The 16,981-nt window shown below is 50.6% G+C and overlaps 1 protein-coding gene across 1 annotated transcript; it reads left to right on the top strand.

Annotated features, from left to right (window-relative positions):
• Window positions 1-923: 923 nt before the first annotated feature.
• Window positions 924-15,812, top strand: Mlec (malectin). Its single transcript, XM_028765467.1, has 5 exons — window positions 924-1,286; window positions 7,954-8,132; window positions 8,656-8,832; window positions 8,910-8,967; window positions 10,667-15,812. The coding sequence occupies exons 1-5, from the start codon at window positions 1,058-1,060 to the stop codon at window positions 10,894-10,896; spliced, it is 873 nt and encodes a 290-aa protein (XP_028621300.1). The 5' UTR covers window positions 924-1,057; the 3' UTR covers window positions 10,897-15,812.
• Window positions 15,813-16,981: the final 1,169 nt, after the last annotated feature.

Raw genomic sequence — 16,981 nt, 5'->3', positions numbered from 1 at the left:
TGATTTCACTTCCCCCCTCCCCGCTTGGCTGTGTCAGAAAAATGGGAGTCTAGGCAGATATACCCAAGGGCACGGACGCTGATGTAGAAGAGCGCTGTCACCGGCGGAGCTCGGGTCGCGCCAGCGCCAGGTAGTCCAGGTCACCGGTGGTCACCGGGGGGAGGAGGAGGAAGCCCTAGCTGCACTCAGGTCCCCAGGCCCGCCAGAGACCGTCGCCATGGAGACGCAGGCATCCTGGCGCCCCCTCCCCTAACGGCCACGCGTTTCCGCTGCGTTGGAGCATTCTGATTGGACGGCCTCCCGGACGCTACCACACACCACGCGCCCGCTCAGGGGTGAGGGCGGGACCTTATCCTCGTGGGACTCGCGCGCTGCCACCTGTACAGATGGCATCTCAGGGAGAGACTGGCTCCTGTGCCCCACGCGGGGACAAACCACTGCTTCTCCCGCTAGAGCCTGTGCTCTTGCTTTCGGAGGATAAAAAGGAGGTGGGGGAGGAGGATGGAAAAGACGGCACCGCCCCCTTCTGAACTGACTCGGTCCCGAGATCTAGAGCACCGGAAGTGTTGGCGACGTGTCAGTGCGCCCTTCTCTAAACCTTCCCCGCCCAGGCCACCTTTCCTATTCTGATGTAGGATTCCGGGGCGGCCTGGGCGCTGCACCCGCCACTTCCGCATGGAACCGCCGCTTCAACCGAACTCCCTCCCTCTGCGCGCGCTCCCTCTCGTGCCCGGTGGTTGGGCCGGAGCCTGGGTGTGGCCACGCCCCTTTCTGAGCACCCCGGCCAATAGCCTTGCCGCTCTCGGCGGGGTGGTGGGTAATTAATGAGTGCTACGCTCTGATTGGCTGAAGCGTCCAAGCTGAGGGCTGGGCGGCGGGGTAGGTTGTTCCCGAGGTGGGAGGCGGCACCCGAGGCTTGAGAAGGAGGCCCGAGAGCGACATGTCCCGGGTTGCTGAGGCAGAACGGTCCGTGGCGCTGTTTTACTGAGTCGGGGGCGGCCTGGCAGCCGGCCGAGGACGAGGGTCGGCAGGGGCTGCCCCCGCAGTGCTGGCCGCCATGCTGAGGCCCCGGGCAGCTGAGCGAGCCGCTGTGGCCCTTCTCCGGCTGCTGCTGCTGCTGCTGCTGTTACCGGAGCTCCGGGATCCGGGGCTCGGCGTGGTCGGCGCCGCCGGGGCCGGACTGCCAGAGAGCGTCATTTGGGCAGTCAACGCGGGCGGCGAGGCGCATGTGGACGTGCACGGGATCCACTTCCGCAAGGACCCTCTGGAAGGCCGGGTGGGCCGAGGTGAGAGCCCCTCGGCCGAGCCTCGGGATCCGTGCGGCCTGTGAGCAGGGCGCAGCTGCGGGCCTCGAGCCCCTTCCTCTCGACCGCGAGACCACATCCTTAGAGCGAAGTTTCTCTCTGCAGTACCCCCCCCCCCCCAGGGAACCGGCCAGAGCCCGGGGCCTAGCCCTGGCTCGAAGCGACCAAGAGCCATCGAGGCATAGAGTTGGCGAGAAGTTATATTTAGATCTTTCTCATCCTGCGGTTTTCTCAGCCCCTCATTCCCACCCAAGCTGGGAATGTAAAGACAAGGGTGGCCTTTTCGCCTGGCGCCTGGAGGCCTTCCAGGTTGTAGGTCATCGACTCCACTGCTCTGCTGTGGCGACGACTCCCTATAGATTGCCTTGCCCACCCACAGAACACCCGCTTCCCGTGTGCCCTTTCTCCGGGAGTGGGGCTTGATTCTTAGAACAGCAGAGAATCTTCGAAGGGGATAGTCCCGGGAAAGTTTGACTGTGGCACCCTCGCCTACCTTCCTTTGCAATTTGTATGCTTAAAAGTAAAAGCCACTCGACAGGTGTCGGTATATTGAAGGCCATCCTGCCCATGAGGTCAACCTATGTGAGATTTGAATATTCCAGCGACCCCCCCCCCCTTCCCCTCCCCGGGTGATCGTAAGAAGTATGATTCTAGCTTAGGGGGAAAGTGGTTCTTACAGAACAGCGGCCAAATGAGAATTTCGAGGGGAGGTGGTTAAAAATACAGATTCCTGGGCCCGACTGTAGACCCAGCAGACAAACTTTTTTTCTTTTACCCAGCTAGCTGGGAATCAGGTTTCTGTCCCAGGCGCTTCTGTTATAGGTTATCCCCAATCCATTCTTTGGAGAAAACTGCTCTAGATTCTTCTGTAAGTAGGATTGAAAAAACAGGTTTAGAAGGAAATTCGGGGATTGACGAGCTGGCTCTGCGGTTAAGAGTGTCGATTGTTCTTCCAGAGGACACAAGTTTGATTCCCAGCACCCAGATGGTAGCTCAGGACTGTCTCTAACTTCATTTCCCAGGGGTCCATTGCTGCTTTCTGACCTCCATAGTCACCAGGCACACATGTGCACAGACAGACAGACACACAGACATAACACTGTACACATAAAACTCTTTTTAAAAGTTTTTTGAGAAAGGTATTCCTTGTTTCATGTTCTGGGAGGTTGAAGCTGTATGCTGGCTGCAGAGGCCACCTAATTGGCAAAACCTTTCTAGACAGAAATCTTTTTTCAGTGTCTGTGTGTGGTTCTTTTAACTTTACTGAAGGGTTCAACTTAGTTTCTCCCAATTTCTGTGTCCTGATAGTTATTTTGTGTGTGTATTATCTGGATGTGGTGGTATACACCTATAATCTCAGCTCTTGGGATGCAGAGGCAGGCAGATCCCTGATTGTTGAAGGCGACTGGTTTACATAGGGATTTCCAGGTCAGCCAGAAATCCAGGGCTATATTGTGAGAGCTTGTGTCACAAAAGAAACCAGAATTTATTGCTTTTATACATGAGAGGTCTTGGCACATGGGGCTGTTTTCTGAAGTTCTGTGTCCTGGAATTCATTTAGACTGGCATGTAGGTCCCAGGAGCCTGGTTTCCGCTGAGTCAGGGCTCCAGGTTGTGGCAGCCAAAGCCAGACGTTGTAACAGCAGGTCGTTACTGCCTCTGTTGCTGGTGTTCCTCTTTCTTCATGCTTGTGGGCAGAGAGGAAGGAGCTACTGAGGAAACTAGACAGTTGGTGGACTTTGCCTCTTGAGATAATGGTGGTGAGGGCAGTGTACAGCTGGTTTCTTCATTCAGATACCCAGCTTGACACTGGCTCCATTGTCCTGCTGTTAGGTCCCCAGTGCAGAGGATAAAACCAAGACTGCCGTCGGTAGTCCTCTGGTAGTCAGTAGTCCTCTGGTGCTGCTTCTAAGTTGCTGGTGCAGGTGCTTTACTTTTGGCCTTGTCGGTAGCCAGCCAGGCTCGCTTGTTCTTGGATTGTAGTTCCCTGGGGGGCCAGAACGCACGTGTGTGTGTGTGGGGGGGGGGGCTGGGTAATTGTAGCAAATACAAAGTGTGTGTGTGAGGCCTACCAGACGCCTTCATCGAGGAATCCCATTTTGGACACTAGAAATGCAGGTCTCCTGCCCCAGACTGCTTGTCTGGGTGTGGCCAGCATGAAGGCATGGATAGAAGAGTTGGGCATACTACTGTGGTGTGGACTGTGTGTTTTAGTGCTCACTAGGTTCCTGAGAGTAGTGCTTCTTGGCATCAGGTCTGGGCCCCAGAAGTCTGAGCTTCCACTTAGCAGTCGGGTTTCTCATTTTTTTTCTGAGCTAAGGAGTCGGCACCGCCAGGGGAGGAGCAGCTGTTCACACTGCTTCCCTTCTCTGGATCAGGGCGCACCCCTTATTTGGAGACCCTTGTCTCATGCAGCTATTTATGCTGAGGGCAGGAGCACCGTGCTTCCCTTCTGTTTCCACACGGTTGTGATCCTGTTTGCAGCCCGCTGAGGAAAGTTCATTTTCCGCTGAGTAAATTCAGATATCTGTTGGCAGCTTAGTCCAGATAAGGGTTTGGCCTGATTTTGAGCTTCTACATTCTTTGTAGTTCATCATTGTTGTAACTGAGTGGCGTGGGGTACCCAATGGCTTATGCTTCTAACAGCACTTGATAACATGTTTATTGACTTTGATTTCTGCCTTGGGATAGCGAGTGTTCCCAGCCTGGAATAGGCCTTTTATATCTGTGTGCCTCAGTTCAACAGACGGAAGCAAGCACTACTGTAGAAAGTGCGTCCTGGCATACTGTGCATCCTGGTATACTGTGCGTTCTGGGGGGGGTGTGGCTTTGTTGTTGTTGGTTTGTTTTGAGATAAAGTTTCAGGTTGCCAAGGTTAGCCCCAAACTTACCATGTAGCTTTAGGATAACCTCGAACTCTTGGTTATCCTGCTTTTACCTCTCAAGTGCTGGGATTACAGGCGTGTACCAGACCTGTCTTTCCAGACTTTTGATTTGGTTACCCGTGGGGACTAGACCCTGGCATTTAGTATCTGATATATTATGTATCAAGGTGACAAACGGCTTGGTTGGTTTAGGGGACACTCTTCCTTTCCTGAGGAGATCCCTTATGGAATTTATGGCTTGAGGGCCTTGCTTACTGCCCTGCGCCTCCATCTCCTTCCCAACAGTCACACTGTCATGCATCAGAGCCTCTAAGAGGGCTGCTGTCCAGAGGGGGATAATAAAGCACTACTGTCTGTCTTTTCTTCCCCGCTTAATGCCCTTTTAACATGAAATTAAAAGTAGGTCAGAACATGTGTCAAGAGGGGAAAAGTGTTGTCTGGAGACCTTACTGTTTAACCTGAAAGTGGACCCTTTTGGGGGCTGCCTTTTGGCAAAGGAAGGACTTAGCCTTGAGGTAGGAGCTTGGTAGACAGCGTGAGGGAGAAGGCAGGTGGGCGAGCCTTGGTTTGCTTATGGTTTGTGTGGAGTTCTGTCCCTGTGGTGTTTCCTGCTAGTGGGAACGTTTCTTCTCTGGGCCCTCCCAAGTACTGGAGGTTTACAGGTAGAGGATTTATGTCATACGTTTCTTTCCTCTATCATTCATTATAATTTATTAGAAAATAACCTCACTTGAAAAAGAAATGATTGAGAAAAAGAATCTAGTGGTCAGGGAGCCAAGAGGAAGCAATTTGTTTATTTGTTTTTAAACAGGGTCTCATTCTGGTCCAGACTGGCCTTGAATTTGTGGCACCCTCCTACCTCAGCCTCCTGCATGCTGGGATCACAGGTGTACTTTATGGTGGGTCCTACCTACATGTTTCTGCTCGCTGCAGATTTTCCTTTCAGCTATAGCTTTCTAATTCATTTCCTTACCTCCTTTTAATCTGTTTTCATATTTATGTATGTATGTATGTATGTATGTATGTATTTATTTATTTATTTATTTATTTATTTATGTATTTACTCAGACAGGAACTCATTGTGCAGCCCTGCTTGCCTGAAGCTAGCTCTGTAGGCCAGGCTGACTTGCAGCTCCCAGCACTCTGCCTGCCCTGCCTCTTGGTGCTGAGGTTGCTCCCCTGTTTTCTTTTTTTTTTTTTTGGATTTTCGAGACAGGGTTTCTCTGTATAGCCCTGGCTGTCCTGGAACTCACTCTGTAGACCAGGCTGGCCTCGAACTCAGAAATCCGCCTGCCTCTGCCTCCCAAGTGCTGGGATTAAAGGCGTGCGCCACCACCGCCCGGCGCAGAGGTATTTTCTTAAGTGCTTATTGTGCGTATCTCTGCCCAGTGGGCATTTCTACATGTGTATCTTTTGTCTGTCTCCATGTGTGATGAGCTGCTAAGATTTTTCCAGGTGTCTGGCTATCTCTGCAGTTCTGTGGCGTGGATGATGGCTCCAGATTGTAGTTGAGAAAATGGACCTAAAAGAAACAACTAATTCAGCACTGCTTAGTAGGCGGAGGATCAGGGTTCAAGTCCAGGCCTGTCTTACTCTGAAGCCTGACTGTCCTGGGAGCAGATACAATGTAGGGCCCTGGCCTTCTTTTCTGTTACCTGAGCTGTGTTGGGCCAACTTCAGCAGTGTGTGACTGTACACTTGTTCTGTGTTGAAGAAGCCTGTTTAGCTGTCCCTGTATAAAGGCTAGTAAGGGAAGAAAAGTCCGTTTTTTGCTGTTCTCTCTTGGGCCTTCGAGGCAGATCTCTTAGGATAGCCACTTGGCTTAAAGGGAAGCCAGTTAACGTTAATTCCAGATTGTTTAAGTCCTGTTCACTTGGCAGTGTTCTGAGCTGTGGAACTGAGGCTGCTGTAGACAACAGTGTTTTGGTTTCTCAACTTTTCCATTCAGTGGGGGCGGGGGGTCCACACATGCACAACATTTTCTGTGGATCGATAAATGAAATCTAGTTAATGTCCCAAATTTGCAAGAGTCTCATCCCTCTTGGGAGAAGGAAACTCTTAGCACTCAGTTGGAAGAGAAATAGCCTTTTAGGCTGCATAGGTGTACATCCTGAGGCTTTTGAGCTTGGGAAGGACTAGGGTGTGTTAGCCCCACATCCTTTGTAAGCTGTGCGTCTTTGATTTCCTGAGGAGATACAGGGAGAAGAGTCTGAAGACAAAACTACAGTGAGTTTCCTGTCCCATTGTCTCTTATGTGCAACTGATCACAAGGCTAATGTCACTTACAGGAACTGTTAACAGTTGTGTTTATTTTTTTGAGGGCTTGACCTTAGCCATTGGAACTTTGAGTTCATCTTTCACCTTTTGTTGGGTCCTTTCCTTTGAAATGATGGTGATCTGGAGGATAGAGTTCTAGGGATATGCGCTTAGGAGTGAGTCAGAGGAGCTCAGACGCGGTCCGGGTGGCGTTCGGGGCGCTGTGGTTGTGGCCGATCTGCCCATCCGTCAAAGGATCCAGGTGTCGGGTGTCTTGAGGGTTTAAAGTCTTCAGTTCGTGCTGAGAAAAGGCACACTCCTAAAGTAGTTTGGGGAGGATTCTATGGAATGTTGATAAGCCTCCTGTGTGTGCGCTAAAAGAGTCCAATTCTTCTTGTCAGGATGCATGAGTAGACATCTCTTAGGACTGGAGGGTGGTATATCTTTGGAAAGACTCTAGTTTAGTTTGTTTTATGGGGAAAAAAAACCACATTTATAACTTGTTACCAAGAGGACTGAGGGCTGTAGAGGATTTCCTTTATCCTTGTTGTCAGTGCTAGAAACGGGGAGGTGGCTCTCGAGACGAGTGTCTTAAGGCAGGCTCTTAGACAGGGTGTTGTGCTCCTTGTCACCCCGACCCTGCCACTGCCACTGTACAGTGCTTTAGTCTCGTTTCTGTAGGAGCTGCAGCAAGTGGCTCCTGAGCTGAGCCTGGGTAGAACATTTCTCCTGTTGATTTAACTGAGGCAGTAGCGAAGAGGGCGGCGGAGGTGAGTTCTCAGTCTGTGGCATGTAAGATAGTTGCAGCAGGAGGGACTTGTGGAACATCTTCCTCTCTTATAAAAGTTTTTCTTTGCCAGCTTGTTAACTTTTGGAATAAAAATTTTGAAAAAAAAAAAAAAAACCTAGCCGGGTGGTGGTGGCGGCGGCGGCGCACGCCTTTAATCCCAGCACTTGGGAGGCAGAGGCAGGCGGATTTCTGAGTTTGAGGCCAGCCTGATCTACAGAATGAGTTCCAGGACAGCCAGGGCTACACAGAGAAACCCTGTCTCGAAAAATCAAACAAACAAACAAAAAACAAAACAAACAAAAACAAAAGTGGCTTCCCTGACAGGTAATCCAGGTGCTTTAGACTGAAAACATTCATTTGAGCTGATGAGAGTTGCTGGTGTTCACTGGTCTCAGAGGTTTTCTCTGAGACTCCGTGAAGAGCTCTGCGGCATCTCATTCCCTCTGTGTCAAGAACTAGACTCACCCGTTCCCATTCCCACCCTTCCCAGCATGCCCAGGAACTAAATTTAAAGTTACTGTTTGGTTTCTTTGATGTTTCTCCTCCCTGTCAGCAGCTATCTGATTCTTGTCTTTGTGTGATCTCTCTGTGGAAACAGATGCAGAGGGAGCGGCCCCATCTACTGGGGGAGTTGCTGGAGTCCTGCTCTGGAAATGCCTCTGGTAGTTCTCTACTCTTGCCTCGCCTCTGACGTGCTTTCTTTCTGTGTTTTCCTTAGCCTCAGACTATGGCATGAAGCTGCCAATCCTGCGCTCCACCCCAGAGGACCAGATCCTGTATCAGACCGAGCGGTACAATGAAGAGACCTTCGGCTACGAAGTCCCTGTGAAGGAGGAGGGTGACTACGTGCTGGTGCTGAAGTTTGCTGAGGTCTACTTTGCGCAGTCACAGCAGAAGGTGAGGAGGGGTCAGAGGGGTCAGGTCCCTGCTGGACCAGGGCCAGACTGCTGCTTTTGAACAGCTCAGTACTCTGAGGCCATTGTAGAAACCTGTGAGCCTCCTCCTAAGGGAGGAACAGTGAGCTCCGAGGGAAAATTGGACCTTCCCACCCTGGAGGAGCTGCGTCCCTTCCCACCCTAGAGGAGCTGCGTCCCCTGCCATTGGCTGTACTTGTCTTGGGGTTGGTAACAAAACTGGTAGGAACCTCCTGCTCACCCTCCTTCCTGGACTCTTAGCAGCTTGTCCCCTGGATCGTTTCCCTGGTGTTCTCTGTCTCCTTTCTCCCCTGTAAGGCCAGCATGGAGCCTAGGCAGTAAGGGGTCGTGGTCGTGTTTTTGTTGGCTCTGGTGAAGGACTACAGCTAACTTGGAGTATATCCAGGGCCGTAACTTAAGTTATGAAGCCCAAGCAGGCACACACTGTCTAATGTCTTGAAGGGTTTGAAGCTGGCGGTGTTGACACTGTCTTTTAACCCTGAAAGGTGTTTGATGTCCGATTAAACGGCCACGTTGTGGTGAAGGACTTGGACATCTTCGATCGTGTGGGGCACAGCACGGCTCACGACGAGATCATCCCTATGAGCATCAGGAAGGGGAAGCTGAGTGTGCAGGGGGAGGTGTCCACCTTCACTGGGAAGCTCTCCATCGAGTTTGTCAAGGTAGCAGCCGCTCGCCTCACAGCCCAGGGGTGAAGGTGTTGGCTGCCCACGGCTCACGGTGCTCTTCCGTTTCCTAGGGTTACTATGACAATCCCAAAGTCTGTGCGCTCTACATCATGGCTGGGACGGTAGACGGTAAGTCATCATTCTTCCTTCTGCTTCCTGACGAGTGCTGAAGGCTATGGTTGAGGAACGCTTGAGATGATATACCTGGTCATCATTTTGGAAATATTTAAAGCCAAATTATGGGAACTCCAAGTCAGATAAATAGGGACAGAGTGTCACATGATGCTGGCCACAAAGGGTTAAAGTCAGGTCTGTGTTCATCCCTGCCTGTTACTGTTTAATCAACAGTCAGTCTGTGGCAAAATCTTTTCTTCTTCCTCTTGAGATGGAGTCTGTCTAATCCCAGCCGTCCTGGACCTCACTGTGTAGACCAAGCTGTTGTCCTTAACTCAGAGATTGTCCTGCCTCAGTCTACCCAGTGCTGCAAGTAAAGGTGTGACCCCACACCCTGCCTCTGTGACAATTTCTAAACTGCTCTGTGCATTGAGATTAGTGATGGCTCCTTTTGGGATGCCTGCCCATTATTTTACTCAGTGAGAATTTCCTGAGGACTGGCAGGAGGACCCATCAGGAAAGTCACGTGCTGCTAAGACCGTTGACTGACTATTCCCTAGGACCCACGTGATAGACGGGAGAACTGATCCCACAACTTGTCCTCTGACCGCCACCAGGGCTTGTGTGCATATGTGGGCGTGCAAATGTACACACACACGCACGCATGCACGCACGCAGAGTAAATATAATAGAATTACCTGAAGTATGTCTAAGTTCCATTCTCGCGTTGGGCTTTGGTCTTTTGGAGAAAAAGACAAAAGCAGGAGTCCCTGTGTGTTTGGTAGGCACTGCTCCAGTACCCGAGACAACCATCAGTGTCTCCTTGACCTTGATGTATCTCTTGCCCAGGGCTTAGGTTCCTCTAGCTGCCAGCCTCCTCGCTGGTTTCTGTAGGGAACACTTGGTGTCTTACTGGGTTTTCTCCTCCGTTGATTCTCTGTGCTATTTCGCGACTTGTCTTGAATACATGGAAAGTCATATCCTTAATGTTTTTAGACTTATTTTATGTGTATAAGCATTTTGTCTGTGTGTGTGCTTATGCAAGTGTGTTATGTGTGTTGTGTATGCACCACATGTGTAATGTTCTCAGAGCTCCAAAGAGAAACTGGAACTGTGGTTATGTGGTGGTGGCCGTGAGCCGCCATGTGGGTGCTGGGAACCGAACCTAGGTCTTTGACAGGAGCAGCCGGTGCTCTGAAGCACAGAGCCGCCTCTAGCCTTGCTTCTCTTGCCCTGATACCTTCCCTCCCGGCCCAGTGCTGACATGTGTCTTCTAGCAAGGTGCTGCTTTACCCCAGGCTCTGCTTGGGTTGTGTAGGAGTCAGAACAGTCAGCCCTACAGTCAGCCCTTCAGTATCTGTATCAGAAGGAATGTGGACACAGAGAAGGAAGAGGAGGACTTTGAAATAAGTTTTAATTGTCATATCTCTGTCCCTGCCTACTGTAGGCCTCTTGGGGCTTTGAAGCAGTGAGGTAGGAAGGGGTGATAACCTCCCTGTGGGGAAGGCCCTGTATTACTCTTTTAGTAAAACCTGAGTCTGACTACTGTTCCTGTGTTCTACTGTTTAGGTTAGAGATCATTTCTAGCCCTCCCTGTGGGCCCTGGCTCGATCACAGAGGTGTCTCTCGTGTGACTCACCTACTGCTCTGAATGATCTCATGGGTATGCTCTGGGGCTTAGTGTACTTAGAGGGTATTTTCTTTTTTCTATTAGATGTACCAAAGCTGCAGCCTCATCCAGGATTGGAGAAGAAAGAAGAGGAAGAAGAGGAGGAAGAATATGATGAGGGGTCTAATCTTAAAAGACAGACCAACAAGAACAGGGTGCAGTCAGGCCCCCGCACACCTAACCCCTATGCCTCGGACAACAGCAGCCTCATGTTTCCTATCCTGGTGGCCTTCGGAGTGTTCATTCCAACGCTCTTCTGCCTCTGCCGCTTGTGAGAACAAATAGCCATCCTTAGCAGGGTGGAGGGGAGTGGGAAAGAAACCAGACATGTTGGTTTCTGTATTCTTCACAGTGTTTAACAAAAGAGAAAAGAAATCAAACAGCATACACACACATACACACACGTGCACCATGAGCGTGCACACATACACACACACACACACACACACACACACACACACACACACATACAAAGAGATAAGCAGAGTGAGTGGGGTCACCTCACCAACACTGGCCGCAGAGCTGCTCAGTCCTGCTCTGCCTAGCTGGCCCCCAGCTCTCCCTCTCTCTGGGGTACTTAGGTGAGGGGAACCCTTCCTCTCCAGGGGTCCTCATTATACACCTAGTAGAAAGGACTCTGAACTCAGAGCAGTCACAGTTCCTGCTGTTTGTAGGTTAGACATTAACAAACAGCAGAGAAATGTCACAGTAATCTGGAAAGACCGAACTGGGAGTTGGGTGTGTTCTGAGTTTCTGTCCAGATGTGCTTTCAGAAGTCATGGTATTCCAAGTGTGTGTGTGGAGGTGAATAAGTTGTACAAAGAAAAGAGCAAAGGCTTGGAAAAGAAAGGCAGGGCTTCTTTCCTGGAAGCGTTTCTGGGTTAACCTGTTGATGTCTCCACCTCACGTGTCTCCCTTGTCATCTCTCATCTTGTGTGCCAGTTCGAGGGCTGTCTGGTCTCCAAGACGACCAGTGTATGTCAGGTCCTCAGATTGCCTACAGCTTGTTACGACAACAGATCGTTTTGATTTTAGTGCCTGTTGAGGACTTGATTTCTTCTTGATTTTTCTCTTAATCTGGTTCATTTGAAATTTCTCTCTTCTTAACTGTAGAGCTAAGTTATTGTCAAAACTGGGCAGGAGACAGGAGATTGGAGTTCTCTCTGCTGGGGTGTCTGACCTTCCACCACCTCACCTTGTTGGTACCTCCCTCCCTGACTTCCTGAGCCAGCAGCTCTTCCTGGCCCCTCCATGGGTCTCGCTGCCAGGGGACAGGGATGCTTTCCAGCCTCAGCGACAGAGCACTTGACCTTAAAAGTCTCTTCTAGTCTTTGGATTAGAAAAGGCTCATGTTAGCAACCTCAGAGACTTGAGCCCTGCTAAGTAACTGACCACTGTTTCCAATGTCCAGAATCTGATGTCCATCTGTCCCTGTGGTCTCTCCTCTGTCAGCTAGTTTAGGCTATGCCTAGAGTCACCCCAGTGTTAAGACTGGCTGCACCAGCCCAGCTGTTTTCCCATTGATCATAATGTGCGCTTTCCTGCCCTCTCCCTCTCCCCATTCGAGTACGATGACAGGACTCAGAGAGTCCTAGTCAGCCGGGGCTCTGGAGGCTCTGAATGTCTAACTTTAGCATCAAAGTGTCTGTCTCAAATTCCCAGTAAACACCTCTGTAGGGGATGAAGTTTCTGTGTCCCCCGTCTTTCTTTTGGTCACCTTCGTCTGTTTGTAAGTTAAGACATAGTGAGGGACAACCCAGCTGTGATAAAAGGGATTTTCTAGGTCAGAAGCAGCAGAATTTGCTTCCGCTTGAGTTGGAGCAGTATAAGTCTCAGGCCAGGCCCATATTTCTGAATGTGTTTAAATTTTAAGTTTGCCTTATCAGACATTGAGCTGTGTGGGACACAGCAGCAGCTCTTGGGCCAGTCTTGACTGTGGCTCCTAATGACGACTCCAGGCTAGCACTTAGTCATTTGAGAACTGTCTTCTGTTTTCTCTGTGACTTAGGCTAGCCCTAGGGTACTGAGTTGGCAGCTGCATAGTGAGCCCTGAAGTTGCTGTCAGGAGCACTTCTTGGGGTGCTTGCAAAGGTCCTGTAAAACAGGGCGAGGTACTACGGTGGTCTTAGGGACTACCTGCCTAGGGCAACAGGTGTGCTGACTGACCAGGCTTCTGACAGTGGCTTTGGTTCCTGACCCGTTCCTATTTACAAACCTGTGGGCCCACTGTCAGCACATTAAACGAGATGGAGGACAGCTGCCTCCATGTGGCCTTGTTTGCCTGGGTCTCTGAGCAAGGAGGGGTACAGCTTTCTCACCCCAACTCATCCCTTTGGTGACTCAGAGTCTCAGAAGGAAACCCTGACTCCTGGGGCCGTTTCCTAATGGTACTGTAAGCCAAGCAGCTCGCCTCTGCCTCTGTTTCCAAGCCCACCCCTTCCCGGAGGGATAGGGATGGGTGCTTTCCTCTCTAGTTGTGTCTGAACGGAAGGAACATCTTTCTGTAGCTAACAAAAACTAAAAGGGAAGTGAGGAAACAGAAGGGAAGGAGTATGCCAGGGGCTGGGGGAGAGTCCCCTAAACCAAGCCTGCCCAGCTAAGAGCTGCTTCACAGTGAACTTGAAAGCTTTCCCTTCCTCTGAGATGGTGTAGGTACTTGAGGTTTGGGTTAAAGGGGTTGGGTGGGGCAGCTTTATTTTTATTTTTGTATTGTGTGTGTCAAGAATGACTCCATTGTTCATGTTGCTTTTTGCACTGTTTGTTCCCCTCTGTGTTTTGAGCTAGAACAAGGAGTTGCCTGGGATCTGGAGCTGTGAGTGGTGCTGTCAGGGGGTGGGGCAGGAGAGGCCCAGGTTTTCTGTCTTGAGCTATGCTCGCACCCAGGATTTTAGAGCCCACTGTTCCAGCAGTGGAGAGAAAGATACAAGAGCAGAGTCTGGTTCTGTTCGTGTCTTGGGAGGATCGAGCAATGACAGCTGAGTTGAGTCTGCAAGTTCAGTGTGGTTTAGGTCAGTCTGACTGGGTTGCTTTAGGTCTTATTCAAACTATCTTACACATTGTGCCAAGACATGATTTGTGGGACTTATGTCCCTAACCATTAAATCTATTGTCTGCAAAGTCCACAGTCCTGCGGAGGAGCTGCCCACTAGACACCCACAGATCTGGCAGTTTGAAAGGCAGCCTTCAGATGCCCATCGTGTGAGAGGCTCTGCCTGTTGATGAAGTATGTGACTTTTTCTCCTGTTCCTGCTGAATAGGAGATCCCAGGGTCACTTGCGCCTCAGTGAGCTGGGTAGAGTTGTTTGACTCCCTCCCGCCTTGTGTGCCTAGGAGCAGTTTCAGAACTGGGGTTTGATTTTTTCATTTTGGCGAGAAGCTTCTGTTTTAAGGAATTTCTCCTTGTCTCGTTCCTGCCTCTCCTGGGAAGGCCTGGCCCTGGTCTAGAGTCTTAGCAAGGATCTGAGGAACAGCGCAGTTTTCCCTTCTCTTAGTGCTCAGAGCCCCCTCTCCTTAGAAACTGGCCCACCTTTCAGAGTCCAGGGAGGAGTCATTAGGGAGTCCTTCGCTCTCCTCCCTGGGAACTGGGGAAGGACCCGCCCCGGTCAGCACAGTGCCTTTTCCTCTCTGCTCTGAGTCAGGTGGGCATCCTCTCTAGATCCAGGTCTGGGCAGGGGTCCGATAGTCCCTGCTGTGGGCTGTCTCCCTATCTCTCCCCTTCTTCGATGGCCTACTCTGACACAATTCAGGTGTCTTCTTACCTTGAGGAACCTTAATGGAATTGTGGCCACCACGTGTGACTCTTCTAGGAGACTAGAGACCTGGGAGAGCACGTGAGCATTCTCAATGAGACACTAACAGATGCTCCTGCTGTGGCCTCTGAAGAAGGTGACTCTCAGCTAAGACAGACAAACCGCAGACACCCAGGATCTGCTCGGAGATGGCAGAAGAGGTCGGCCTCTCTTATAGGGAAGATGTAATTAGGGATCAAAGAGCACTAAGAAAATTGCAAAGAAGCCTTACTGCTTATACCGGAGAGTTTGGGCAGCTTTATCTTCCAGGTGGAACTAAAACTGTCTGGGTTGGACTTCCCTTACACAGGAGAGGGCAAGGATCGATTTCTTCATGGTGGTAGATGACTAGCATGGTACTGGTGGTCAGCTGCCCAGGGAGGGCTGCATTCTCTGTACGCATATGGCTTGCTGCCCATCTGCTCTGTCTTTCCCGGGCTGCTTTTGCCTCATTTCTCTAGGTGGACAGACCATCTTGATAAGAGCAGATCTGGGGACTGGTTGCATTGGCAGGAAAAGAACAGAGTGCATGTCTTGGGATGGGCTTCTCTCAGGAGTGTAAAAACAAGGGGCCAGGACTGTGCTGGCAGCCGGGGAGACAGGAGTGCCTGTGGGAGTTGGCAGGGAAGGCCTTGGCACATTTGCATCCAGGCATCTTGTGAGATGGAAGCACAGAGCATCGGGAAAAGCAGAACTCTATCCTCACCTCTATTTTGAGCTTAGTGCTTTATTTCAGTATGAGGAAAAACAACAACAAACTGAAGTGTGCTTTCCGTCCTTTCAAAGGACAACTGTCAGGAAACGGTTGAGGTGCCAGGTGGGAGGGGAGACTTGGCAAGGAGAGATGTCGTGGCAAAACTAGAAAAAGAGACATTCTTGGCTCTTCTTTCCTGGTGTGCCATGATCCAGGGAATGAAAAGAGATTTGACCCTGGGTTAGTTCCTTCGTTGGAGTTAAGGAGCATTACCTTTTCACAAAGTTCCCCGGGATAGGATGGCTGTCCACTCTAAGCTCAGGGTAGCCTCTTCAACCACTGTTGGCCCAGCCTGGTTTGTGAGGAAACCAACCCCATCCCTCAGTCTTGAACTCGGCTCCTTCTGTGGAATGCAGTACTGGAGAACAGGCATCAAGTCCTAGCCTTTATAGCTCGTACTCTTTCCCGTTTTCCCTGTGAGACCAGACTGACTCTGGCCACACCGTGCATTCACAGCAGTGTGGCAAAGTATATTGAGGAACCTTGAACCTGGCTGGCCAGGGAAGCAGCAGGGGTCGTTGTTCCTTCTGGGCTGTCTCCATCCATCTCTACCCCTTCCATGCCCCACCCCACTTCCACCAAAAAGTAAAAAATCAGGATGTTTTTCACTGTCCATTGCTTTGTGTTTTAATAAACAATTTGCAGTGATGCTCTGTGTTGAGATTCAGTTTAACTCACAGAAAGTGAGGGTGCGCCGGCAGCGGCGGGGCACACGCTTGGCTTCCCAGTGCGGGTGCATCAGGAATTGAAGAACACATTCAATTAAATAACACTCAGTTCTATTGTTAGTCTGGACTCCCCGCCCCCACCGCTGAGAGAGGCCAGTGAGATGGCCCATCTGCCACCAAAACTGATAACCTGAGCTTGATCCTGATCATGGCAGGGGAGAGCTGGCTTCTGCTGTGCTACTTCCCCAATAGATTTGTAAATGGACCCCTCCTCAAATAATGGAAGCTAATGTAGGGGAAGGGGAGGGAAGGGAGGCCGTGGACTAATGAAATGGCGTTCTTGCCTCAATTGGGGCTGGTGAGATGGCTCAGACAGTAAAGGTCCTTGCTACCAAGCCTAAAGGCTTGGCTTAGATCCTAGAGCGCACACAGGGAAGGAGAGAGCCAGTATTCCTACAGGTTGTCATCTGACCTCCAGGCACAAAGGGTACACACTTCTTCACACTTCTTGGCCTGACCACTTCAACCAACACTCCAGGAAAAATCAAGTCAGTGTGTTTTGTTTGAATCTGACTGGAATATGCAGCCTTAACTTCTGTTGAAAGGCATGTCAGGCCTCAAGCTGTGTCTGTGTTCTGTACCCTCTATTGAGAGGCTGGCTACCTGCAAGTGAAGCCATACAAGAGTTCTCTCGCTTTCCCCTTCCCTGGCAGGTGGAAGGCCAGAATGCAGGAAGGAATTTTTTTTTCCTCCCTAAAATTTATCAGCCCTGTTTTAAAGCAGTGGTACAGGAAGCTCAGAATGTCCGTGATTTGCCTCAGGTTGGTTAGTAAATGGTCAAGCCATGATTTGGAGGCAGTCTTTTCTGCCACCAGTACCCAGACGCTTCCTTCAGCTATACCTACTCCAGCTACCCTCAAGGGAGCCTTTGAAATGGGCTGGCCACAATGCCAAGTACTTCACAGATGTTAGTTACTCTGTTTCCCCTTGGAGAGTGACTGACCATGGCAACATAGCAAGAAATAAAAGCAACAAACTGGGTTCTTGGTTTATTTGTTTACTTAGTCTCACTAAGTAACCTGGTTGACCTAGAACTCAGGTTGTAGAGCAGGCTGGCCTCCCACCCATGGAGCTCTGCCTGTCTCTGCCT

Source organism: Grammomys surdaster, unplaced genomic scaffold (genome assembly GCF_004785775.1).
Source record: "Grammomys surdaster isolate TR1022 unplaced genomic scaffold, NIH_TR_1.0 164, whole genome shotgun sequence".
Classification (NCBI taxonomy): Eukaryota; Metazoa; Chordata; class Mammalia; order Rodentia; family Muridae; genus Grammomys; species Grammomys surdaster.
This window is presented reverse-complemented; position numbering and strand designations above follow the sequence as displayed.

Bases quoted from the DNA above. Each gene is read 5' to 3' on its own strand.
- Mlec (XM_028765467.1), top strand. From the start codon at position 1,058: ATGCTGAGGCCCCGGGCAGCTGAGCGAGCCGCTGTGGCCCTTCTCCGG. The intron at 1,287-7,953 runs GTGAGAGCCCCT...TGTTTTCCTTAG, and splicing joins GGAAGGCCGGGTGGGCCGAG to CCTCAGACTATGGCATGAAG. The intron at 8,833-8,909 runs GTAGCAGCCGCT...TCCGTTTCCTAG, and splicing joins TCTCCATCGAGTTTGTCAAG to GGTTACTATGACAATCCCAA.